The sequence below is a fragment of the Hibiscus syriacus genome, unplaced genomic scaffold (assembly GCF_006381635.1).
Source record: "Hibiscus syriacus cultivar Baekdansim isolate YM2019G1 unplaced genomic scaffold, ASM638163v2 tig00000991_pilon, whole genome shotgun sequence".
NCBI classification, from domain to species: Eukaryota; Viridiplantae; Streptophyta; class Magnoliopsida; order Malvales; family Malvaceae; genus Hibiscus; species Hibiscus syriacus.
Genome location: NW_024061840.1, coordinates 13,358 through 40,888, shown reverse-complemented (window position 1 = coordinate 40,888; position 27,531 = coordinate 13,358). Strand labels below are relative to the sequence as shown.

The window sequence follows — 27,531 nt, the reverse complement described above, 5'->3', positions numbered from 1 at the left end:
GGTGTTTCCTATGCCAACATTTTGAAATGCTTGACTGATCTTTTGGAAATCTTCATGCATGGTTTCCACTTCTGTGCTCAATTTCTTGTTTTGGTCCTTCAAGTCCTTCAAATAACATGCTTGACCTTCATAAAAACTTCCTCTACTCTGAATGCCCTGACTAATGCTCTTACCATAGACTGCTTTTAGTATCAATCTGGCAGGATCTTGGTGGAGTACTTTTGTTATTAATATAACAATATCTCTATGTGTATTGCTTGTTTCTATCCTCGGAGTTTCCTCAGGATTTCTTTCCTTGGCCGCATCATATTTTGTTTGATCATAAAAATTTTTGTCCATTTACGATTTCTTTCCAATTTGATGAACAGTCTTTCAAGTCAACACCTTTTGGTTATGCTATGATCATGCAATGCAAACAAAAGAAATTAATATAAACAGGTTAAAGCAAAACAAAATGTATGAAAAATAAAAATGAAAAATGAAAAAATAAATTGGTTAGTACCAATTAATGGAAAGAAAAATTTTATCTATCAAGGTATAAATCATAACTTCATGCTTTCTAGTTCCATGGTTTGTTTGGAAAAATTAACCTAACTGTATGATTTCTAGTTCACATGCATTTATTCAGAAAAAATAAAATAAAATAAATTAAAAGCTAGAGTTTATTTCTCCTTTGTGTACACCTACGGACAGAGTTCAGTACTGTCTTATATCAAAAGTTTCTGTGCATTTATTTTACATGTACTGTCTTTACACCTAACTATATCATTGTTGGTGCCCCTTAGGCTGCCAAATCCTCAATCCTAGTCCATCACAGACTTAAGCGGATCGAGTTCAATTCGAGGGACACATTTCTCTATGCCTGACACGGAGAATAAATTCTCACGAAGACATAGAGCATATGAACCCCGGAAGTTACTTGCTAGGTCTGACACGGAGAATAAATTCTCACGAAGACGTCGCTTTCACTCCCACTTAAAAGGGACAAGCTTGATTATAAAGCTTATGTTATGTAATGCAAGTGATGTGTGTGAGGAGAAATGTTCAAACCTCTGACAAACAAAAAAATAATAAAATTTAATACATGAAAATAAAGTAAAGATAAAAATAATATATATAAATATTATGAAAATAATAAGTATATATAAAAAAATTTAAAAAGAAAAGATTATAAATTAAATATATGAATTTTTAATTTCTAATCGATAGAGACAATTTATAATTAATTTCAAAGTTTGACTGGTCCCCAGCGGAGTCGCCAAGCTGTCGTAACCGGTTTTCGCCCGGTCAAGAATTTTTTTTAACTTGGTGAGAAAAGTGATGTGAATAAATGGTTTTTAAAATGTTTTGGGAGTCGCCATCGGCCTTTTGGATCAGGTAGGTCGAATACCTAAAAATTATCTTTTAAAAGAGTTTTTAAGAAAACATCAGTTAAAAAATAAACTAGTATGCGTTTTAACCAAAAAATCGTTCTTTTTAATAATAAAAAGGGATTTGTGGTCGATTACGTTTGGGGAATGATTAGCACCCCACAACGCCCAAAATTAGTTCTTATTAATTATAAATTGTCTCTATTATTGGAAATTCAAAATTTCAAAAATATATTTAATTCATAATCATGTTATTTCAAATTTATTATTATAATTTTAAGAAAATCTATTAATTTATATATATATATAAATAAGATATTTATTTATTTAGAAATATAAGAAAAGGGATTCTATGTGCTTTAAGACAGCTCTTTTCTTAATATTAAAAAATAAATAAATATTAATAAAATATTTCTCTAAAAATAATTAAAAGAAATTAATATATATAATTTATAAAAGTAAAATATTTATTTATTTAAAAATATCAGAAAATGGACATCAGTTGTTTTAAGACTGTCCTTTCTTAATATTGATAAATATATTAAAATATGATTAAAATGATTTAAAAATAATATATTAAATTTATAAATCTTAAATTTTAAATAATATATGATACCAAAATAAATAAAATTGTATAAAACAAAAATGATATAGTTTTATGTAAAGAATTGAAAAATTAAAATTGATATATATATTTTTTTAAATCACAATAGTTAACCCTAAAAATAATTTTTAGAAATAATATTAGTTAGGGGTGGTAATGGGGCTGGCAGAGACGATTTTGCATTATTCAATTCGTCACTAATATTTGTGAGTACGGTTTTGGATAATCTCATTATATGTTTTAAGGATTTTTTGTCCTCATACTCATTCCTTACGAATCTATGCGGGTTTCGGTTAATATATATCCCAAAAAATAAACAAACATTTTTTAAATTAATTCAACACCTAAAACTTGTAAGATATATCAAATTGTCTCAAATTTATCTCTATTTATAATATGAAAGTTTCAAACGTCAATATTCATCTAACACCCAATGTATATGTACATTCTTAACCATTTTCAATCTCAACAAATCAATCTATATTAAATGAGAAAATATATAAATTTCAATTTTAGTTCATTTAAGATGTAACAATGACAACACATAATTTCACAATCTTATTATTATTATTATTATTATTATTATTATTATTATTATTATATATAAAGGGTTTATAGGTAAATAATTATAAATATATTTTTAAAATTTTGTAAAATATCATGAATTCTTACGAATATTTTTTGGGGATCTCCACTGTTATTTACACTGATACAGTTCGGTTATTCTCACAGTTCAAATATAGCAATCACCGTTCTCATCTCATTTGAGTTTCAGGGATAAAACTTTCTTCATCCTCATTCCTGTAGGTAAAAAATTTGATTATTCTCCATCCCTATCAATTCGGATCCTCACAATTTTCAGATTTTCCCACCTGATTGTCACCTCTAATATTAGTGGCGTTTTAAGGAGGTTCTTAACCGAGTTTCGATTTTTGAGAGCGTGGATTTCACGCGTTTGGGCAAGTTTACAAATATTATTATTAAAGGCTTTCAATTTTGATGGATACCTTCGTTGAGAGCGATAGTTTTCTGGGTTCTTATGACAATATTACATAATTGAATATATTATTAAATGTAAGCTTCATATTTAATTATCCAATTATTTTTATAATTTCATTTTAATTATTCAATTATTTTTTAAAAATTGTAAATTATACCATTAATTATTTAATTATTTAGTTATTTTATTTTTATCATCGATCTTTTAATTTTATCTATTAAATCACCTCACTATTTAATTATTATCGATCAAGCTACCTACCGTTAACAATAGATAGAAGTGTTGATGTGATAGTTAATAAAATTAATATAATTAAATATTTAGTCCTTAATACTCATACATTCTATCATTTTTATACTAATTTTAATTTGATTTAATAAATTTAATCCTCCAATCAAACTGTGACATGTGTTAATACATGAATGTAGGGTATTTTTTAATTTAATTATTTTATTTTCTGCCTAAAAAAGATTGGATGAAAATTTAGTAGTAAAAAGAGATATCACACAAGATGGGAGAAGTGTGATTCAAAATGTGTCCTTTGGGATATTTATCAGTACCATTATGCTAGACCTACTTCGTGGTTATGAAATGCAACATTTAAAATACAATTTATTATAACGAATGACAAAAGAAAATTTAAAAATACTTCTAACATTTTTAATAATATATATATATATATATTAACTCAATTTATTTCTATTAATAAATATATAAAATATTTGACAAAGTTATCAACAATATACATATGTGTAATGGTTAAAGTAATATATATATATCCTTAAGTTATGTTTTTAACTTAAGTAATAATTTTAAATTTTTATTAACGATTTTATATATTTTAACTCAATTTATTTTTATTAAAATATATAAAATTCTTTAAAAAAAACTTAAAATTAGTTATATATATATATATATATATATATATGAAATCATTTTAAAAATAAAAGTACTACTTAAGTTCAAATTAAAATTATTTGTTACTTTCTTTCTTTTTTTATCATTCTTTACAATTTATTATATTTTAAATGTTGCTTATTATAACTAAGTGTATGTTAGCTCAGTGGTTTAAGTGTTAATATATAACGTTATCTGCATGAGTTTGATTCCCATTCTCCACATCTTATGGAATTATTTCTTCTTTCATTGCTATTTTTCTATCCAATCTGATGATAATACGTATCACCATCAAATTGGGTGGAAAATAAAATAATTAAATTAAATTAAAAAAAATCTTCATTCATGTTGTGACACATGTCAACATGATTAGAGGATTAAGTTTATTAAATAAAATTAAAATTATGATCAAATTGGTAGATTGTATAAGTATTGAAGACTAAATTTATAATTATGTCAATTTTATTGACTACCACATCAACACTTCTGTTAATTGTTAACGGTAGATGGTTTGATTGACAATAATTAAATAGTTAGATGGTATGATTGACAAAATTGAAAGATCGATGATAAAAGTAATAAGGCTAAATATTTAAGTGTTCAATGGTATAGTTTATACTTTTTAAAAATTATCATTAAACTTATATTTTTGTTCTATTTTTATCATTCATCGTTAAAAAGTTAACAACAATCTTGACGTGTCACCATAAGATAATACTACATCGTCATTGAAAAAATATATCAATAATTATGTTTATTGTTTAGGACGAGTGACCAAAATAAAACAAAAATAATAATTTTAATGATTATTTTGAAAAAAAAAATTAATTGGGGTAGTTTACCCTAAAATTATTTAAGGTGATATAAGATATATTTAAATTATTTTATAATATATATATATATATAGGACATCATAAAATATTTAAATAATACTTAAAAATCTTAAAAGTAGAATATTCTTTAAATTTTATTTATAAATTGCATTGGCAAAAATGCAATGAAAATAGTTTAGACAATGAAGGAGGAACAGTTTAACTAAACAAGTAGTCTACTCTTTACAAGGTCAATTACTAACAAAAACTCTAATTATGAATTAATTCTCACAACTTTTCATAAAATAAGAAGTTACTCTTCCATTTATTTCTATTAATAAATTTTTATCAAATTGAATATCTTTGTTAAATTATTGACTCCATTATTCTAAAGTTATATCCACAAAGAATTAATGGAAATCAATTACATAATTTTAATGGTAATTAACATTAACTAACTTTTCGATTTATATAATTTTTTATAATTAAATTATAATAAATCAAAACTAATTAAAATGTTTTCAGTTTTCAGATGAAATTAAAATGAAATGTCACGTATTTAAATTTATAGTTTTTAGGGTAAATTATGCTAAACTATTAGTTTTGTTCAGCTTTAATACATAAATTTTTAATTTTTTTTAAAAACATACATAATGTTCAGTTTTTGTTTCGTTTAGTACCTCACCGTTAAAAACTTAACGGGTGATTTGCACGTGACACCTTTTTTGTAGGTAAATTATATCATTCATCACTCAACTATCTTCTCACTCCTATTTTGGTCACTAAAGTTTATTTTTTAATCTAATTACTTAACTTCAAGTTACTTTAATTTAGTCACTCTAACTTTCAAATTTATTTTTTATTTTTAATTATATATTAATAAAATAAAAATAATAAATGTCATGTCACAAAAATTATTAATAAAATAAATTAGAGTGATTAAAATATGATTAATTTGAAAGTTGAGTAGTTAAATATTATTTATATATATATATTTACATGACTAAATAAATATTATTTATATATATATTTACATGACTAAATAATAATAATAGTAATGATAATTAAATATATATAACAATAAAATTAAAACTATAGTATTAAAATGAATAAAATAATAAAGCTTGTAAAATAAATGAAAATATTAAACTTAGGGACTAAATTAAATTTATATAAAACATCAGTTATTAAATGTAAAATACTAAAATTCGCAAACCTAATTCGATTTATTAAAAATATATGTATTAATAATGTAATTTAATCTTAATTAATTAATTGAGATTAAAATAAATATTATCAAAACCTAAGGGACTAAATCACATATTTACCCTAATTATGTAATTGCTGTCAAGGACTAAATTATAAATAAGTAAAATTAAAATATCGAATTAAAATGATTATAATTTGATTTAAGTGACTAGAATGCAAACTTAGAAAATTAAAGGTATTGCAGAAAGGGTTTGGCCATACCCAAAATTACAGATACACCCCTCCCCAAAACGACGTCGTTCGGGGAGGGGTTTATAAACCTAAAAATCGACTCCCCTATAAGCCATTTTCCTCATTTCTTTTTTTGTTTTGGTTCTCTCTCTTCAGAGAGAGAACTCTCCCTTCTCTCTAAATACATTCATCGGGGAAGAGAGCTGGCCACTCGCCGGCCGCCATGCTCTGGCGATAATGGTCACCGTCGATGGTGGTCAGAATTTCCCAAATTATTCAAATCGTAGATCCGATGGTCGTAAGGCCGATTCCGACCTCCGTTTCCTCAAAAAAAAAACCCCTATATTTTCGTAGATCTAAAATTATACCTTAGGGTTTTCGAATATTTTGAAAGCTTGTAGAGGCTCTGATGGTCGTGTTCTTTCCTCGGTAAGTGCTTCTCTTCTTTAGGTTTATTTTTTGGTTGTTGATGTATGTTGTTGGTTGATTGTTGGTGGTTATTGCTGCTGTCTATTACTCTCGGTTGCTAGTTTTTGCAAGTTCGGTGGCCATATTTATAGGCCACCATGTACGCCCTTCGGACCTGATAATGGAGCGGTCTTCGATGAGTCACCAAGCTATGGCGGTGACTCATCATAGAGCTTCAACGTGGGTGGCCATCTAGGTCTTCTGAAGGCTTCGAAGAGGGTGGCAAAAGCTGGCTGAGGCACCTGGCAGTGGCATCGTCGGCAGTGGCGGTTGGAGCACTTGGCAGCAAAGGTTGAAGCGTCTGGAAGCTTGGAGCGGCGGCGGCGCTAGGGTTAGAAACCCTAGCAGACATGATACAAACCCTAAAGGGTTTGGGTTATCTGTTGGGCCAGTTCTAGACTGGATCGGGGTCTGGGCCTCTTATGGTAATTGGGCTCCGGGATTTGTAATTGTAAATGGGCATGTTTGTAATAATAAAAATATTAATAATAAAAATAAATAATAATATAATAGTAATAATAATAATAAAATGAAAAAAAAACTAGTGTCTTCACTACCATAAGGCAATTAGAAGGTGTGATGTTCTACTTTGAAAAATATAGAGATGAAGGCTTTACAACTAGTATGAATATAGCTAAAAGTCTTGCACTTGAAATGAATGTGGAGCCTATCTTTCCCACAAAACGCTGTGTGATTAGGAAGAAATTTTTTGGAGAGAATAATGAGGATAACGAAGTTGAATCGCCTGAAGAGTCATTTAGAGTCAATTATTTTTTGGTTGTGGTAGATATGGCAATTACTTCTTTGAAGAATAGATTTGAGCAATTGAAGACATTTGAAAGTATTTTTGGATTTTTATATGATTCAAATAAGTTAAAGTCATTAGATGATAATGAGTTGAAAGAATGTTGTGCTCATTTTCATTCTACCTTTTCTCATGGCAATTCATCGGATGTTGACTTAGATGATCTTTTCTCTGAATTGAAAGTCTTGCAAATGACTTTGCCGACATAATTGTTATCCGCCATTGAAATTCTTAAGTTCGTCAAATCTGCAGATTGTTATCCGAATGCTTCAATTGCTTATAGGATTTTATTAACTGTGCATGTGACCGTAGCTTCAGCTGAAAGAAGTTTCTCAAAGCTTAAATTAATAAAAACGTACTTGAGGTCATCAATGTCACAAGAAATGTTGAATGGTTTAGCAACATTAGCTATTGAGAATGAGATGATAGGAAACATTGATGTTGATGTTATTATCAATGACTTTGCATCTCAAAATGCTAGAAGAAACTGTTTCTTATGAGAATTTGTGTATGTTGTTTTGTAGGTGAGAGGCGTCAATTTTCGATTGAGAGAAACGATTCTAAATGATGATTGAAGATATAATATGAGTAAATTGAGTGAAAAATTGTTATGTCTCTTTATATATTTGGTAAAATAATGTTGGTTAATGTAATAGAATTTACTCGTATAATTTTTAATGAAAAAATTTGTTTGGCGTTTACAGAAAGCTATTCTTGAACTTTAAGTTATTTTTTTAAGGACCCTTATCTCTTATTTTGCCTAGGGCCCTTAAAATGTCAGGACCGGCTCTGATTGTATGTTTCCTTATAATCGAAGCCCGCTTGTTGTGAATAACCTTTAGCAACTAGATGAGCATTGCAGCGAGCAATGCTTCCATCAGAATTTCTTTTAATTTTAAACAACCACTTGCATCCGCTTGACATTAGATCAGGAGGTAAAGGAACAAGTTCCCAAGTAATTTTCTGAACAAGCGCAGCAACTTCTTTTTCTACAGCTTCTCGCCAAACGTCATACTCCATTGCTTGATGAACATTCGTAGGCTCTAAAGGTGGAACCTCAACTAGAAAAAATTTGGGTTTGAAAACCCCAGCCTTGGAACGAGTGACCATGCGATGAGAATTCAAAGTTTTAGAACTTGCAGTATGCACACCATTAGGAGAAGCAGAAGATCCACCAGTTGAATGACTTTCACTATTAATACTGTACTCCAACTCAGCAGCATCTTGAACGTCTGTAGCAGAATTGTTTGCACAAGTATCAGCTGCAGCAGGCTGCCCTTGCACTTGATCATTAGCAGATGGACCAGTAGAAACATTACTATTAATGTTGTACTCCAACTCAGCAGCATCTCGAACGCCTCCAGCAGAATTTGGTGGCCGGTCAAAGCCACCGCCTATACTTTGGACGTAAAAAAAATGTTCGTAACTCCTTTATACAAAATGATAGCTGCTGCACAGAATTTGGTGTTTGATAACCACTCGATTAACTCTTATTTAAATGTGCAAGTACGTTGAGAATATAAAAGTTTGTAAATTTATATTGAATTTTATTTTATGCATCGATAATATAAATTGTTAACAAAATCTGTAAGAAATATTAAATTTGAAAATACTTGTTAAAGAAATTAAACAACGGTAGAAAATATTTCTTTTTTTTTTATCGAGCTCGATGAAAACATGTATATAAGTGGTCCAAATTGATAATAATGTTGAAGCTTGAGGTCCTAAATTCAAGCAGTTGTATAAAGTGTGTATGCGTTATCAATTATTAAAAAAGATTTTAAACATATAGTTCTACTTTTATAGTCACATAGACTTAAAAAAAAGATTACACAATTAGCATCACTAAGAGACTAAGGGGTTTTTTATTTACTTCAGAATGATTAAGCGTTGAATGATTCAAATGCTGAATGATTCAGATGCTTTGTATGAATTAGCTCTGAATATGACATGCTGTTTGATAATGGCTCTGAATCATTCAGAATGTACTTCTGTGTTGAATCATTCAGCACTATTTTGTTGAATTAGTCAGCACTGAATCATTTAGAGGTGAGAAAAAAACGCGCTGAATGATTCTATTTAGAGCCAAACAAACAGCTCCTAAATGAATCTTTATCTCTTTTCTTAAAGTTAAGAAAAATATGGATGGATGGGAAAACGGTTTTAGCGGTTGAAGCGCTCCTTTTAACCGTAAAATGATGTAGGAGCGAAGGGGACAGTAAGGAGTTGTAAAATGAGCACAAGGTTGTACGTATCCGGTTTAAATTTCAAAAAGTTGTATCGTTTTTCACTTGTCATTTCATTTTTGGATCCTAAAGGGCGGGCAGTTTACATCATCTTTCTACAGTTTTACCTTTTGATTTTTCGCTGGTGATTGATTCGTCATTCATGCTAAAAACAAAACAAGATTGAGAAAGCAATCAGTTAAATGCTTTGTGTTTTCATTAATTTGGTGGAATATGTTGATCTGAATTTGATGTTTCATTTCAGGCTTTCAGCTGGTGATACAAAGATGGCTGAGGGTGAAGATATTCAACCACTCGTGTGCGATAATGGAACTGGAATGGTTAAGGTAAGAATTTAGTATTCACTGTTTTCCTACTTGTGTGAGTGATGCATTGTGCTGTTTTTAGGCTGGATTTGCCGGTGATGATGCACCAAGGGCTGTGTTCCCTAGCATTGTGGGTCGTCCCCGTCACACTGGTGTGATGGTTGGGATGGGCCAGAAAGATGCATATGTTGGGGATGAGGCTCAATCCAAGCGTGGTATTCTCACCCTTAAATATCCGATTGAACACGGCATTGTTAACAACTGGGATGATATGGAAAAGATTTGGCATCACACCTTTTACAATGAACTCCGGGTGGCTCCTGAAGAACACCCCGTTCTTCTCACCGAGGCCCCTCTTAATCCGAAAGCGAATCGAGAGAAAATGGCCCAGATCATGTTTGAGACTTTCAATGCTCCCGCCATGTATGTTGCCATCCAGGCTGTTCTCTCCCTTTACGCCAGTGGTCGTACAACTGGTAAGCCATTCAACACTTCAGATTTCCACTTGGTTACAGTTAGACATTCATGACGTACTTCATGTAGGTATTGTTCTGGACTCTGGGGATGGTGTGAGCCATACTGTCCCTATCTATGAAGGGTATGCCCTCCCCCACGCCATCCTCCGGCTCAATCTTGCAGGACGTGACCTTACTGACGGGCTTATGAAAATCTTGACGGAGCGTGGTTATTCCTTTACCACTACGGCTGAGCGTGAAATCGTGAGGGATGTGAAGGAGAAGCTTGCGTATATCGCACTTGATTTCGACAAGAGCTGGAGACTTCGAAAACTAGTTCTGTTGAGAAGAGCTACGAGTTGCCTGATGGCCAGGTGATCACGATTGGTGCTGAGCGATTCCGTTGCCCCGAAGTCCTTTTCCAGCCTTCGATGATCGGGATGGAAGCCGCTGGCATTCACGAAACGACATACAATTCGATCATGAAGTGTGATGTGGATATCAGGAAGGATTTGTATGGGAACATCGTTCTCAGCGGCGGAACGACCATGTTCCCTGGAATCGCTGACAGAATGAGCAAGGAAATCACTGCCTTGGCACCTAGCAGCATGAAAATTAAGCTCGTAGCTCCACCTGAAAGGAAATACAGTGTATGGATCGGAGGCTCCATCTTGGCATCTCTCAGTACTTTCCAGCAGGTATCATTGACTTAATTAAAAGATCCAAATCCGAAACCCAGTCAACTGAATTCAAATTCCACTCGAGCATAGAACGATCTAAACTTAAAATGACTAAAATATAGAATGTTTTGAACCTATAATGCACATTGTACACAAGTCATTCATTGATTGTGATATGTATGGAACGCAGATGTGGATTGCTAAGGCAGAGTATGATGAATCTGGTCCATCTATCGTGCACAGGAAGTGCTTCTAGTTCTTCAAACTTCAAAAGAGGCCCAAAAGCAGCTAATGTGTTGGGTTTGTTGGAACTATGAAAGATGGTGGAGCTAATGGTAGATTTCAATATTTTTTAATGACTCGTAGCGTTTCTTTTGTTTTTGTATTTTATTTATCCATATTTACCGGTTTTTAAAATAATATTCTTCCAAGAACATGTATTTATCTTATGTAAGGTAAAAACATCATGCCACTCACATACAAATATGAAGCAAGTAATTAAACATACAAATATCCGCTTAGATATATCTAGTTTCAATAACAAGTAATTAAGTTGTTTTACTTGAGATGAGCAAAAACAAAACACATATGCTTAATTGTGTATAACTTGATAATCTCTCAACACCCTTGAAGAATGCCATCTCTGGAAAGAAGCATCGAACGAGAAGCTCCATTCTCCTTGCTGCTGAAAGGATGATCGTCTTCGATCGAAACTCTCGGCCTCGTTTCATCATTTTCACTCCTCAGAAGTGGATTACGCTCCCCGGTTTCAGTCCAGTTATGAACGTCTTCCTTCAATGGACCCATGTTTTCTTTGAAACTACTTGTTTCGGCTTCGGGTGGTGCAGTCTCGTTGCTCCATCGCTCTGGTCTATCAACCTTGTTCGTGACCGGGAGCCGGTTTTCTTGATTTTCATGATCGACGAAATCGGAATTGCTTCTTCCGTACGTTGAATGCGATGATGATTCTTGTAAAATGCCTTGTGTTGAAGAGGAAGATGACCTCTGGGAGAAACTACCAAAGCCTTTGATCCCCCGTGTTAGCTTCCGAGCTCGGTTCCTCTCTTCTTTCAACACAGGCCCTTTCTCCAGCAGCTTCAACACTCTCTCTGATTTCTTCCTAACAGCTAATCCCCAATTGAATCTGCAAATAGATTTGAATTGTCGAATTCTTACTATCGAATCGAATTAGATCGAATTAAATGAAACAAACCCTTTCTCGTCTATGTATTGAAAGCTTTGCATCTTTAGAATAGCAGCTTGATCGGCCTGGAATTCCTCCGCCGTACTCTCCGGTCCATGTGTCAACAAATGTTCAAGAACTATCAGAGAATTGTAAGAGGTTCTCCATGTCTTTCTTTCAAAACTGCCCAATCTGGTTCACGCAAGCAAAAACATCAAATCCCATCAAAATTAAAAAGAAAAAAGGTGGTGGTTTTGGTAAAAACATACTTTTGATGCAAAATTTCAACAATTCTCCGGTAATCATCCAATTCAAAAGCAGCCCTTGAAATGGAACCCAGGGTCTGGCTATTTGGTGCCCACGTATTCCCATTTGTAGCTTCCTCGGTCAACCTGCAGGATCATAAACAACACCCTCTTTAACTCGCTAGATAACTATGAATCAAAGGGAGAAAAAAATCGAAGAAGAATCATACAGCTGGGCAGGGGTAACATCAGTTAAAGCTAAACGAGCTGTTTTGATCTTCTCTTTGAGGAAGAAGGAAGCTTGTTTCTTGAATTCATGGAAGGAAGGAGAAGCCATGTTGCTGGGATTCTTGCTTAAGGTAGACATGATCCAAGCTGAACCATTAGATTAAACAAACTATAGAGCAATACTGTTGATGAAGAAATTCAAGAAACATTCAAAATTACACCTAATATCTATGGCCAATCATATTAAAACAAGGCATGGGAGGAAAGGAAATTTGGGGGAAGAAGATTTCAAAGCTGATTTCATTGATTTGAAACAATAGATGGGTTTTCAAACTGTGTTGGGTGCCCAAAATTGTAAATGTGAAGTTTACCATTATTAGAGAATGGATGCAAAGTCAACATCCACATGCTGTTGGGCAGAGGTTTCGAATTTGAATTTGAATTTGAGAAAGACGCCTGGAATTGGGGAAGTTACTTGGAAGTAGTAAATTATGAAATTTTTCTAAGGGTAAAATACAACCAAGGTCACTTAATTATAGATTGGGTAACAAACATGTCTCTTCTGTTCTAAAATTTATAAATAGATCATTTAATTAAAATATTATTACGAGATATGACCTGTTACAATAATATTTTAGTACTTAAAGTTTATATATTATATTATTTTTTCTAATTCGAAACAATTCAATAATTTTAATCTTTTATATATAATCATCAATTTAATCATTCTTTTTACTATGTTGTCAAACCAAACAAGCCCGGATCAAAGCAATAGTTGAATAACGATATTATTTCATAAAACATGAATTAAGTTTTTTTAAAATGTTATTATATCATGAAAATAATGTAGTGTTTATGGGAGAAGAACAGAAACTAAAATAATGAAAATTTTAAATGTGAAAGATTAAGAGTATGTTTGGTTTAAAAAATATTTTTCGTTTTTGTTTTTTTATTTTGATTTTCAGAAAATAGTTTTCATTTTTAAATTTTTGAAATTAAAAAACATTTATGGTTAATATAAATGAAAACTTGAATTCAGAAATAAAAATAGTGAAAATTTATTTGATATCTGATTTTTTAGAATGTAGATGAAAGAATAGTTACTAAATAATTAATATAATTATTAAAAAATTTATTACATAAATTTAACATGTGAGTTATGCAAATATAAAATAAGCATTACTCCTTTATCACATCATAAAGGGTCTTATTCAACAGAGACATAGTTTTATGAAGGTTATTGGATTGTTTTGATGTTTAGAATGTTTCATTCTATTTGTATATTTGAGTTTAATATTTTAATTTTATATATGAATTTTTTGTGACTATTGTCTCCAGTTTTCTTTTTAAATGTACTATAATTTTGATTTTTCTATTTTTATTAATGAACTTCAGTTGTTATTGTTCAAAGAAAATAATATATTTTTAATTTTAAGGGAAAAGCAACATATTTATTACTTTTTTTTCTTTTTAATGTCTATGGTATATTTGTTGAATCTTGTTTTATAATATTTTGGTATAACAAATTAATGCAAAATGTTTTTGGACTTGATTGAATTTGTTCAAAGTTTTCAAAAATAATTCAAAGTCCATTAAACTAGAATTTGAGCACAAAATTGTTTTGCAATGTCTGTAGTATTGATATTGTTCTTACATTATTGATACTATATGAACAATACCGATATTGTTCGTGTGGTATCGATACCAAAGGTAAGAGAAGTATCGATACTCTTTAGGTAGTACCGATATTACCTATTGCTTTCCAAATTGCTTAAATTTCAAAATGCAAAATAGTATCGATACTCAAATGAGCACCGATACTACTTTATACAATTAGTACAACAAATTTTCTTATTAGTGGCATCTAGGTTATTGTCACTAAAACTTCAATTTATGTCACTAGATGTATTTTGTGACGTAAAAGTCAATGTCACGACGATCGTCACCCTAGGTGTGTCACTAAATGTCAAAAGTGATAATGTATGTATTATCGTCATGTATTGTTAAATATATAGTGACACTAATGGATAACGTCACTGTTTAATTTGCATTCAGTGACAATTACTTTTGTCATCAAATGATGTATATTTTCGTCATTAATAAATCATATCGTCACCAATAACACAATAATTTCATTGTATACATGACGAAAAGAAAATTATCACATTTGTAGTAACGTAGTATATCGTCACCTAATAGTAGCATGGATGGCATTTATATATAACGTCACTATATAATTAATATTCAATGACAACTAATTATATCACTAAATTATGTAAAATTTCGTTATTGATGATTTATATCGTCACGAATTATACATTAAAATCAACCTATATGTGACGAATGAGATATTGTCAAATTTTTAGTGACATAATATAAACTTTACCTAATAATATTATGAATGACGTTTATGCATAACGTCACTTTATAATTTATATTCTATGACAGTTGATTACATCACTAAATTAAATAAAATCTCGTTATTAATCGTTTATATTGTCACAAATAATGCATTAAAATCAACTTATATGTGACGAAAAAGATATTGCCACATTTTTAGTAACATAATATATTATTACCTAATAATATTATGAATGATGATTATGCATAATATCATCATATATAATGTCACCAATATAGTGGCAAAACTAAAATTGTCACATTTTAATGACAATATATATTAAAATGAAATTATTTATACAAATCTAAATAAAAAAAATAACTCGCTTATTGCAAAATAATAAGATTTAAATAAATATTTCACTAAAAACATAATAATTTCATTTCTATCACGAACTGCTTCAGTTGATGGCTAAGAACGCCTTCAACAATTTTGCAGTCATAAGCTGCAGCTACCTTCTGAATTGCATCCATTACATCTTTATTCTGCCATTAAAACCATAACAAAAGACATTAAGTACAACAGATAATATCAATTGAAGTATGGATACATGTAAACAATATAAATTACAAAGGAAACTAGTAACTAGAAATGCATTCATCAGAAAAGGAGGAACATTAAAACATTTCCCTATCACAATAACTATGACAAAAGCCTCACTTGGATGTTGGTCCATAGCTTTTGAAAATTATTAATCGCCTAGGGAAATAGAATAGAGGAAAATTTGAAGGACAATATACTTGAGTTGTATTCAAATCAAAGAATCAAAACTCAAACATGAAATATAATATCTGCAGAATATAAACACCCAATCTTGAAAACAAAAATCAAACAGAGCATATAACATGAAATATAATGCCAACGTCATACAAAATATACAGCATGTGACAATCTGTATATAATACATACAAATTCATTCAATAAAACAGCGCAATCAGAGCCTGAAAAAAGAGATGTTCTAATCTAATACAAAAATCAATTTTAAATTCAAGTTGTGGCAACTCTGAAATGCCAATTTATGTATTGAATCATACACCAAATAATAATGACAAGATGAAATCAAGGAAACAATTAGTAACGTAGGACTAAATGATTTATAGATCACCAAATCTAAATGAATATTGCCAACGACCTCGTCCTAGCAGCAAGAGACTCACATGATACCGTTACCTATACTTCTGTCCTTCATATCAAACACACAATAGCAGCCGGTGACAATAGCAAAATTAGTGGCATAAATGGCTGGAATATTAGCCAGACCATGGACTTTTTGATGTTTTGAAACCAACCCAAATCCTCCACCAGCAACACCTGTTTCAAACAAAGAGAACCGCGCAAACATTCATGATTCCTGGATGTTTCAGTAAATTAAAAATAAATACAGAGGATGAGGGCAAATTACCTGCAAGGATCGTAGAGATCAATATTCGACGCCGCCAGTCCTCGGAGGCTGATGACGAGAATGATAGGGAATCTCCTTGATGGTTGGGGGATGCCATTGTTTCAGTTGGGAAACTTTTTTCTGTGTTCAACAGTGCAGATTGTTGAGTTTATTTCCAGAGATACTTGATGAATAAATTAACCAACAATTTGTGATTCTTTTTTGGGTCTGCAAAAATGATGTTTAAATCGGCCATTTGCAAACTAGAAGTAGAGACAAACCGTGGACTAGGAAGTTCGCAAAATGTTAATGGGTCGGATCCCGAAAATGTATTAGTTGAAGGGCCAGGTCAATCATCCACTGAGAAGCCCAAAATGACCGAGTCATAGCAGTTTTATGGACGATGCCTGAAAAAGAACCCACAAATACTAGAAGGTGTTGAGATCATGGCGGTTCAAGTTCTTAAAAAACCCAAAATCCTCACCAAGCTAAGTTATTGAAGTTGTGAGAGAACTGCGTGAAGATAAGCTAGCTAGTGTTTCCTTCGACAAAAATGATTTACGACGTCAATTCTCCTCTCTTCCGCGGAAAAAAAAGGATTTTCTAGACACATTTGAAAGAGACACTATAGACCAAGACTACCAAAGCCACAATCCTAGGCTCCTAGCTCGAATAAGAAAAACTCCAACATTTAAACCAAATAGAAATTCCAATAAACACTAACAATTCTACAGTTAAGATTAGTACATCAAATCACGAACTTTTGTGAGTTCATTCATTTCAAAACTAACACTTTACTGTTTTAATCAAATGGTCAGTCAATGTTCTTCAATGTTCAAAATTAATCCATTATTTGAATTAATCATCGTTAAACACTTCCAAGTATTCAACAAGAAGTAGCTTCAAAAACCCAACGATATAAACAACAAATTATCCACACAATTAATTACGGGAAAAAAGAAATTAAAAAGAGCCAAAAGCTATGATTCTTCCTAAATTTGCATGAGAGAAAAAAAGGGGGAAGTAAGGCACACCGGGAGATGAGGAAGGGGAAGATGAATTATCTTGATTATTGTTCTTAGCCATAGCTTTAACGGTGAAAGAACGATGGGCAGATGAAGGAAGGCATATCCTTGAAACCTTGATTTAAGAGACTCTGAATTTCGAAATCTTGCAAGCATTGGATCTTTCTCATCTCATACAAAAATCAATTGATTGTTCATAAACTGGACTTGGCATTCACAAAATAAATGTCGATAAAATAAAACGCAACGAAAAAGGAGGAGAAAAGATTACTTACAACTTATTTGATCAGAGAAAACAAAGATGAAAGAACAAGTCGGAAAAATCAATTGGAAAAACAAAGATGAAAGAAGATAAATGGCCAAGTGAAAACAACAAGCGTGAAAGGCTAGGGTTTTTATGTTCTCCTAATATATTTGATCTAATTATAATACGGGTCCTTATATTTTTATATATTTTCATGTATAGTCAAATATTTTAATTTATTCCAATTTAGTTACTGAGTATTTCTTTATTATTTCTGATCATGGCTCACTTTTTTGTTTTAGTACAATTTAGTCATCATTTTATGCTATTATGTTTTATTTTTAATTAACTATTGTCTTTTTATTTTATTACATTTTAATCCCTTGGTTCTTTTTAATCTAATATAGAATAATGTCAATAAAATAAAATAAACACAAAAAAAAACCTCTATAAATTGCATTGTTTAATAAGGTTGTTAGATTATCTTATTTTTTAACATTAACTGACATAATTTCATGACGTCTTTCAAAATCATCATATAAAAAAGAAAGATAAAAACAAGTGACAAATAATTGATTTCGTCGTGTTAAAACTATTTTTTGTGACAATAATAAAATGTCACTTTTAGTGTCTTATAAAATATGACAAATTAAATTGCTACGAATAAAACTTATTAGTGACAAATGTGCAACGCCACTAATTCAAATTCAATCGTCATTATAATAAATTGTCACTAATACATATTTTTCATTAGAGATGATTTTACAACGTCATTATTTTATCTAAATGTCATTAAAAGGTTACCCACCAAAGAATTTGGTGAGAAGATTTTGACGCCAAACACATAGTGAGAAAAATCAATGACCATCATTAAAATTGTCATAAAAGATATATCATTAATCAATAAATATGACGAAAATAGAAAAACGTCACATTATAATATGTTTTGTGACGATATATATAACATCATATAGAAATTTTGTCATAAATTGACAAATTTGTTGTAGTGAGTAATATCGATACCATGAGCATAGTATTGATATTGGTCAGACCCAACGACTAGTTTATTTCAAATATTACAAATGTAATAACGATACTCATTAAATGATTATCGATACTCCCTATACTGTGCATTTTTATTTTGCAAAAAAATTAATCTCCAACGGCTTCAAATCATCTCCAACGGCTTCAAATCATCTCCAACGGCTAAAAACGACCACAAACACATTCCAACCTATAAAAATAAGTTGATGACACTTGAAGAAGGGTTTGAACACCTATCCAAGCAATCAAACACAAGAGAATAGTTTTTCATTCCTATTTTCATTTCTCTTATAAATATTAGTGTTTTAGTGAGCTTAACTTTGTAAACACTTACCTTGTGAGGTTTTCTTGTTTACATATTTTATTCATTTTGTAAAAGGGAGTGGTTCTATCCTAGTCATTGAAAAGATAGAGATTTATAAAGGATATTTCTTTATCATGTGAAAAAAAAAAAGAATAAATTAGTGAATTTATCAGAAAATCCTTCGTGATGAGCTAAGGTAGTGGATGTAGATTTGGTTGAGAAGTTGAACCACTATAAATCTTTGTACATCAATTTTAAGGGAAGAACGACATATTTAATACTTTTTTCTTCTTTTTAATGAAAAGCAAAAGAATTACATTAGTCTTCAAGCTGTGTAAAAATTTAAGTTTAAATTTTGTTTTTTATAACATGTTTTAAGATAAGGTAATAACTTGATATCAAATATTAAAAAGTACATATGAATAAAAATTCAATTAAATTTACAAATTATTTATAACAATTATCAAACTGGACTTAAGAATGATTGAAATAATTTACGTGGACATGTATGAGGCTACGGCTTTGTAACCAAACCCAACATAAAATGTTAAAGTATTTTCAACTACGAGATTAATGTCTGTGTAAAGTGGCAATTAAAGCTACAAGTGTATTAGGTAGGTATGGTTATTACTTGATTATCATATTTAATTAGAAGCTTAAGATATTGCTGAAGAAAATGTCATCCTCGCAAACCACGCCATTTAATCTTACGTCCTTCGGTTTTTTATTTTATTTAAAATTACGTCCTTTGTTTAAAGTAATAGGGGAAGTAGAAAATGTCGGCATTTTGAATCTTCCCACATCGCCTGCCACGAGGCTACTCATATGGCCGCCATTTTTCATAGGATGGCATTATGCCTAGGGATATAAATGAGTCGGCCTTTTTTTTCATCCGATATTTGATTTGATCCGATCAAAATAATATTTCACTCGATCTGAATCTAACTTGATATATAATTTAAAATTTTGATATGACCCGACTAGAAATAATAAAAAAAATATTATTTTTATTCAATAAAAACAATGATTTAATTGAAAAAACAATATATAAAAGGTATTATTATAATTATTCCTAAATATATAAGATAGATTATATATATTTTTCAAATTCGTTATTTTTCATCCTAAACTCGAACCCAATCTAATCTAATCAGATCGAATTAAGTCAAAACCCGTCGAATTGAATTCTCATACCTATTCCTAATTATACCCTCTATTATCTAACAAAAATGCTAACCATCCAATTATTTATGACTAAGATTGAGTTAATATATCAAGGAACATAAATAGATTCCAAGTGTGACTACATAACACGTGCAGAACGGTTCCCCCCCCCCCCCACGTTGTCCCATAATTACTGACTCTTTTTTATCAATTCTTTTAAATTTTGATTAATTATTATTTGAAATTTATAATTGATATTTTAAATTTTGATTAATTATTATTTAAAATTTATAATTGATAAAAATATATAAAAATATATTTTTAAAAACCTTCAATCAAATCAAGTAGTTTTCAAATATATATTTTATAAAATTTAATTACTTCAAATAATCATTATCAAAGTTTAAAAATTTGACTTTTTAAAAGTTAACAAGAGATAGTTTTTATGAGGCTAAGAGAGTAAATTATTTAGGAAAATTGGGCAATTAGAAGTTTATTTTAACATCTACGGTATTTGTTAAAATGTTTCAAAAACTTGTCATGTTGAAGTGATAAGTTCTAATAAAATATAATTTTTAATTAATTTTATCATATTCGGGTAAAAAGTTTGAATAAATTTTTGTTATTAAAATTCGCAAATTCAACGTGACAAATTTAAATTACTATAGTAAATGTCGTATATCTCTAAATAAACTTTTATAGGTCTTGTTGAGCTAATTAATTAATCTGTTTGTCCTATTGAAAAAAAAAACACCCCGTGCAGAACGGTCTTGGCTAGCATTTCTTTTGTTCTTAAACTAGGCTTGTGTATCACTCTTGGAGCCCACTAGAAAATAAAAGTATGACCAGTCCAACATTGATCCAATCTTTGTTCCCAAAAAGAAGCCCAAAAAAATCAAACTGAGTCAACCCAAGAGCTGTCACTGATTCATAAACTGCAAACCAGAAGGATGAGGGACTAACGAAGTATTTGGTTTAGAAGCCTTAAATGGAAAAAGAGAAGACTGGGTTTTTAATGGCTTATTAAGCATTGCCCCAACGACCATGCATTTACTCTCCAGTTGCCAAAGTGGTTAGCTGTTGTGAGGAGTTCATGGGTAGTGAAGTAGGGTCCTATACCACACACACCTCATGGAACAAGGTTTTCCATTCTCCTCCTCCTCCTCCTCCTCCCTCCTCTTTGCCCTGGAGAGGGGAAAAAAGGGTTTTAAATTAATTATAACTTCATTAATGGGGAGTGTGTTTGGGTGGGTGGGGGCATGTATTGTAGGTTTCATTCATGACTTTCACCTATTTGTTTTAACACCTTCTCACTATCAATAAATGAACACTCACTGCTTCATTATGCTTGAAATAAATTCAAACTTCATTTAATTTCTATATTTTCTGCAAACCAAAACAATGATGATGATCTGCAGGAGCAGCAGCATCAGCAGCAGCAAATGATCTTCATTTTTTACATCTAACATCTTAGTATTAAGAATCCTGACCTCATTGATATAAGAGAATATTATTATATTCTCTAGTGGACCTAAGTTTAAACGAGTCTGTATGACGTTTGCGTTGTCAATTGACACCATACTGTTCAAAAGAAATATCTTCATATTGAAGTATCAAAGAAAAGAAAAACTTTGCAATAGTGTTACAAAAGGAGGAAAATGTAGGGTTAGACTACTTTTTAACAAACGAGACAGCTTTTCAAAAGGATTTGTCATTTAATAGTAAAAGGATTACAATTTTTATGACGGTTTATATATTCAACATGAACCAGCTTTTACAGCTTTACAACCCCTGCATCACCAAGCTACATTTCACAACTAAGTTCCTCAGGAACTTGGAGGAACCTAATAGCTATGTTACAATGGTGACCGGGAAAAAACGTCGAAAGAAAAGGGAAATTTCGACTTCTTTTAGCAGATATATCTACAGCTTTCTATTTGTTGTTTCTCTACTTATACACAAGATCTCCATATTCTTCCCTCTAAAGAAATAACTATAATGGATACGTCATCATGGTATCGCCGTCTATCTCCTTGTGGTATTTCAAGTAACTCATGAAAGTCCATGCCTGTAATAAGCAGCACCAAGTATGTTGGATTTTAGTATTATTTTTTTGGTATAATGTATAATGACGAACGTATATTAAACAAGAGATTGGTATTTGGATAGTACCAGCATTCTTTGCTGCTCGGAACAGCACTTCCTCAACGAGATGCTGAGCAGGATCTCCTTCGGGTGCATTGTGATGAACAGTTCGACCTCAGATACAGCTTCCTCATTCGTTAGTATTGATAGAGGCCGTCGGATGATAATATCAAAAATCTGTCTTTGGGACCTAATTTGTGGTGGTGAAGAGATGGAGCACAAGTGATATATGGAGAAGTTCCTTTGTAATCTATTCTGAACATCTCTAGCAATGCATCATTCCATTTAGGCTGGAATAGTAGAAATCCAAAACGAGAGTCGTCAGATATGGAATTAATTTGGAAACTTTCAAATATAATCCAACAAAAGTTCAAAAGCCAAAGTGCAACATACAAAGCAAACCTTAGTTCCAAGTTCCTATGGTCCACTACATTGCAGAAAGGGAGTGGTTCCAAGAGCACATCCCTTGAAAATGGGAACAGTTGATTTAAACAGAATAAAGGGAAACAAAAGAAAAGGGAAACAATCACAACCGTCGACGAATTTTTTTACAAGAAAAGGGAAACAAAAGATCAATTTCTGTGTATGATATTCATCCATTTGCAGGATATCATTTGTCTCTTCTTTTCTGAAAAGCCATATTCTTTGGACAGGAAGCTTTAACTGGACCAAGTTTTAACAATGGTTCTTAGTACCACAACAATTGCTCTTTTTATCTTCTGATGTGTCTCATTTTAGAACCTTGATTATAACTAGGCCAATTTGGACAATATTCCTTAAAAAAGGGCAACCCTTAAAGCCTCAAAGGCTCAAGTTTACCAAAAATGTTCATTTCTCAAACCACCAAGGAATCAAAATCTAATCTGATATGTTTTTATCTTAAAAGTTAGACAGAATCACCTGTTTGAGAAAACCAGCACCGAAAGCTCGAGTGACCTTCAGAGAACCTTTAACTCGGTCATTAATCAACGCATAAGCATCATCGGGATGTTCATTTGTTATTCTTTGAACTTCCTGCAATGAAATAAAGCATCAAGCTCAATCCATCCATGGTTAAAAAGGGCATCTAAATCGTCTATTAGTGTACTAAAAAGATCAGTGTAAGAAAATTTTACCTCTTCAACACTGGTGCTATGATCCACACTAAGCTGAAAAGCAGTTAAATCAGGGATTGCATCAGATCTATCTCCATTAAAACCTTCAAGATCATGGAATGTTTCTTCATTGATCCTTTCCAAATCTTGCCTAGTCTTTCCAACCAGTAATCGGACTCGGTTTTTTTGAGCCAAAACTGCCCTACTATCCCCAACATTCATCACATAAACATCCTCACCTTTCATCAACATAACAAGCACGCAAGAACCCATCAAAGCTAGCTCTGGGTTCTCCAACATCTTATCAGCAATTTCCAAATAAGACTCCTCTGTTTTCTTCAAAGCCTGGGACAAAGCATTCAAACATCACCATGGTTTATCGACATCGATCTCGATCCACCGGACTTGTTTCTAACTAAGTTGTTCCTTTAATCTCCTATCAAGTTCTAATCTTTCCCTATCCCAATCACACTTCCACCTCCTCTGATCTCTTCCACATCGTCACCGCGCCTTTATACTTGGCCTTGATATTCCTTCCTTTTTTCGGTTTTGAACCCGAATTCTTATCGACATCTTCCTTCTCACCGGGATAATTTTCTTGCTCTAAACACCTTGAACATGCATCATATGAGCAACCACTAGCTGATTCCGATTCCCTGCTCTGTTCTTCGTCTTCAGGGGAATTTGCAGGGGCTTGTTCGAACCCGTCATCCCACAATAAACCCTTGAGTTCTTTATGAACATTGGAGTATAGATTTGACAACAAATAATCAGGAGCATCAGGGCCGTTGAATCCATCATAAATCCCAACGAAAATCCATTCGCGCTCCTCAGATACGACGACGTGCACCCGATCCTCACCGGCTTTCCCTTGTGCCCATTGAAGATTTTGACTTTCCATTGACTCATCATCGTCTAAACTGCAGTCACTGCTCAGATTCAAGCTACTGGCTGTCAAATTCTCGTTGTGATGATGAATCGGGTTCTTTTCGGACCCAACTAACCACTCGGGTTCTTTAACTGAAACAACGCCTTTAATGGGAGCCACGACGGAATTTGGCCGCGAGAGACGGTTTTCAAGATTGCTCTTTGGAGGACCCGAATTAAAGACCCTTTTCTCGATATGGGTTTAAAAGCAAAAGCTCCATGAGAAAAGCTTCTTGGAACTGATCGGAAAAGCCTCTGTCGAGTGGACCCGAAAATAACCCACGATTATAATTGTTATTGATATTATCAAGAGGACCCGACATGAAGCCCCTCTCGATCGGACCCGACATGAAGCCCCTCTCCAGAGGACCCGAACCCGGAACGAGACTACCGACATCGGTCCCGAAGAGTTTATCAAGCTCTTCGGAATCGGCTGAAGGGGGATCGAGGAAAACGACGTCGTGCTCTCGAAAGCCGCGGCCTATCGAAGCAGCCGCTGCTGTAGCTAACGTACGGGTCCACCAGCGCCGTCGAAAGCGGCGTGTACGTGTTGGCGCTGACGGAGGCGCCGGATATCGTACGGAAAGTAGTGGTGGATTCCTCGGAATGGACCTTGGATGAAGAAAGTCGAGTCGGGTCAGGTCTAACGTAGCAGAAGGAGTGACCGAGGCCTTCGTCGAGAGGATCCGATAGTAACATGGAGATTTCCTTCCTACGACGAGCTTCTTCAGCGGCGTATTCACCGCCGCCGGTGAAACATAAGCTTAACTTACAGAAACCGTTACCCATACCCCCCAAAAAAATTACAAATTACAAATTTGAAAGATTTCTTTCTTCCCTTTTCTCCCTATTTTCTGCTCTTAAATTTTCAGGGGAATGAGAAAGAAGATAAGAATTAAGGAGAAGCGGGGCGTTGACTTTGGTAAGAGAAAGATAGAAGATTTTCAAAATGAAGAAAAAAAACACTTTTTGGGTTCCCATTTGATTAATGTTTTATGTTTTTGTTATTATATTTATTTACTTTAGTATTAAATAAAAATGAGTAGATAGTTAAATGATAGATAAAAAATGTGTTACAATGAAAAAAAATAAATGTTAGATATAATTTTAAAAAAAATAAAGGTTTAATTATTAAAATGGATCAAAACTGATAATTTAATAATTAAATATATAATTTACTCTAGTTTTTATTATATTTTAAATTGATTTTGAAAAAGTAAATCCCACGCGCCAAGATAGAGATGTTGGGAAATAGTATGGTCAGAGCCTCAGAGGGGGAGAAAAATTGAAAGAGGTCATAAATGGATGTATAGTTAAGTAGGTCAAAGAGCTGGATAAAAGGGCAAGCTACATGAATGGTCATTAAATTATAGGATAAGCTTTTTTTACCATTGAATTAAAAAGTTACAATCAAATCATTAATTATTAAAATTATATCAATTAAGTTATTGAAGATTAAATTTATTGATAACACTACAAGATTTTTAAATAAATTATATAATTATACATTTCAATTTTATTATTTAAACATTCTATCAACTTAATCGTAATTTTAGTAACTTAATTCAATGTCAACATTTGATTAGAAAATATAAATGACACAAGTAATAGAAGAAGAAATCAAACCTAGGCGGATTCAGAAGCTAAGCAGGGTCATCCTGAGTATGGGTAAAAAGGGCACTTGCCCATGATTTCTTATTGTTCGGGGCCTAAAATTATAATTTGAATGTCATTAAAAAAGATAAAATTTATTTAGACACTCATTTATTACTTATTTTTATTTTGGTATTCGATTATTATATTTCTTCAAAATCATACTTAATCTTACATATATTTCTTTTTTCTGTTACTCACCATTAAAAAATTAACAATGATGTTAATGTGACATTTTAAAATTATTTTTTCACATCCCACTTACTTATTCTTTTATTATTATTTTTGACAAGAAGCACAATCTAATATGTATTCCGTTAAAAGAATATCATACTTGTTTTGTGTGAGTAATTAGATGTTTAATAAAAAAATTGATTTTTTTATTTAAAATTTGATATATTTATTAGATAGTTTATTAATCGTAATAAAAAATAATTTACAAATAAATTTATTTAATTTTACTTGTTCTTATGATTCTTTTTTTATAATATTTTTTATTTGAAGTATAATTTTTATATTCACCTCAGGTTACTAAAATCTTAAAAACGTACCTAAAGCTAACCAAACGTTCAACCATCAAATTAAGGCCATTACATTTTTTAATTCTTAAACTAATTCACCCTGGGGTTTATTTTTCCATCTAAGGTGAATCGAATTGTACTAATCTAAAGACGTCAAGTGCTCCACGCATCTTCAAGTTAAATATAAAGACTCCACGACTGCATGACATCTTCAAAAAAATGAAGAAGACTCCACGACTGCATGACATCTTCAGACAAATGGAGAATACTCTATGAGTGCACGATAATTTTAGATCAATAAAAAACCCTAATTCAAAAAATATATGGTTAATGTCTTATTAGAAAATAATTTTACCACAACCAGGCGAGGAGCCCATCTGACACATATCTTAAGTTGCGTCTTAATGTTGAAAATTAATGGAACACGGGTGAAAGAGAGGCTGAACTAGAGGCTTTTGCGGTCAGCGTTCTCGTTAAAAGGTTAATAGTTTAATTACTATTATTTAAATGATTAAATGATTTAAATGATTTGATTGAAAATATTCTTAAATTAATAGTTTAAATAAAATTTACTCTATAGTTATGTGACTATTTATATAGTTTACCCAAAAAAATAAAAATGTCAAAAAGCCCCATTAATTAATTAATCTGAATCAAATATTTTAAAAACAAAGGCGATTATCTTTTGTCAATTAATCATTAATAAAAACACTCCTTAATTATGCTTGAAAAAGCGTGCCACCATCACCGTTGGATCGATACATAAAGCAAGGGAAGGCTGACACCTGGGCCTTATTATATTTTGTCAACGCCAGGTTTCCCGAGTACAATCCGCAGCTCTGCTTGACTTTTTACTTACTTATGTAATTCAACTAATGGTTTTATATTTA

General features: G+C 31.7%; 1 protein-coding gene and 2 pseudogenes across 1 annotated transcript; 1 reads left to right on the top strand and 2 right to left on the bottom strand.

The window, feature by feature from the left end:
• The first annotated feature begins 9,886 nt into the window (after positions 1-9,886).
• Positions 9,887-11,361, top strand: LOC120118868 (annotated as a pseudogene).
• A 146-nt stretch (positions 11,362-11,507) lies between these two features.
• LOC120119055 (ENTH domain-containing protein C794.11c-like) lies at positions 11,508-12,993 on the bottom strand. The gene is made up of 4 exons (XM_039138963.1): positions 12,741-12,993; positions 12,535-12,657; positions 12,296-12,457; positions 11,508-12,226 (listed from the first exon to the last, which is right to left on the bottom strand). Exons 1-4 carry the CDS (start codon positions 12,875-12,877, stop codon positions 11,701-11,703), a joined length of 948 nt encoding a protein of 315 aa, XP_038994894.1. The 5' UTR covers positions 12,878-12,993; the 3' UTR covers positions 11,508-11,700.
• A 9,003-nt stretch (positions 12,994-21,996) lies between these two features.
• Positions 21,997-25,400, bottom strand: LOC120119045 (annotated as a pseudogene).
• Between the last annotated feature and the right edge of the window lie 2,131 nt (positions 25,401-27,531).

Excerpts from the sequence above, each read along its gene's own strand:
- LOC120119055 (XM_039138963.1), bottom strand. The coding sequence starts at position 12,877 with ATGTCTACCTTAAGCAAGAATCCCAGCAACATGGCTTCTCCTTCCTTC. Across the intron at positions 12,458-12,534 it reads GTTGAAATTTTGCATCAAAA|ATTGGGCAGTTTTGAAAGAA; the intron begins GTATGTTTTTAC and ends TGCGTGAACCAG. Across the intron at positions 12,227-12,295 it reads CAATACATAGACGAGAAAGG|ATTCAATTGGGGATTAGCTG; the intron begins GTTTGTTTCATT and ends ATCTATTTGCAG.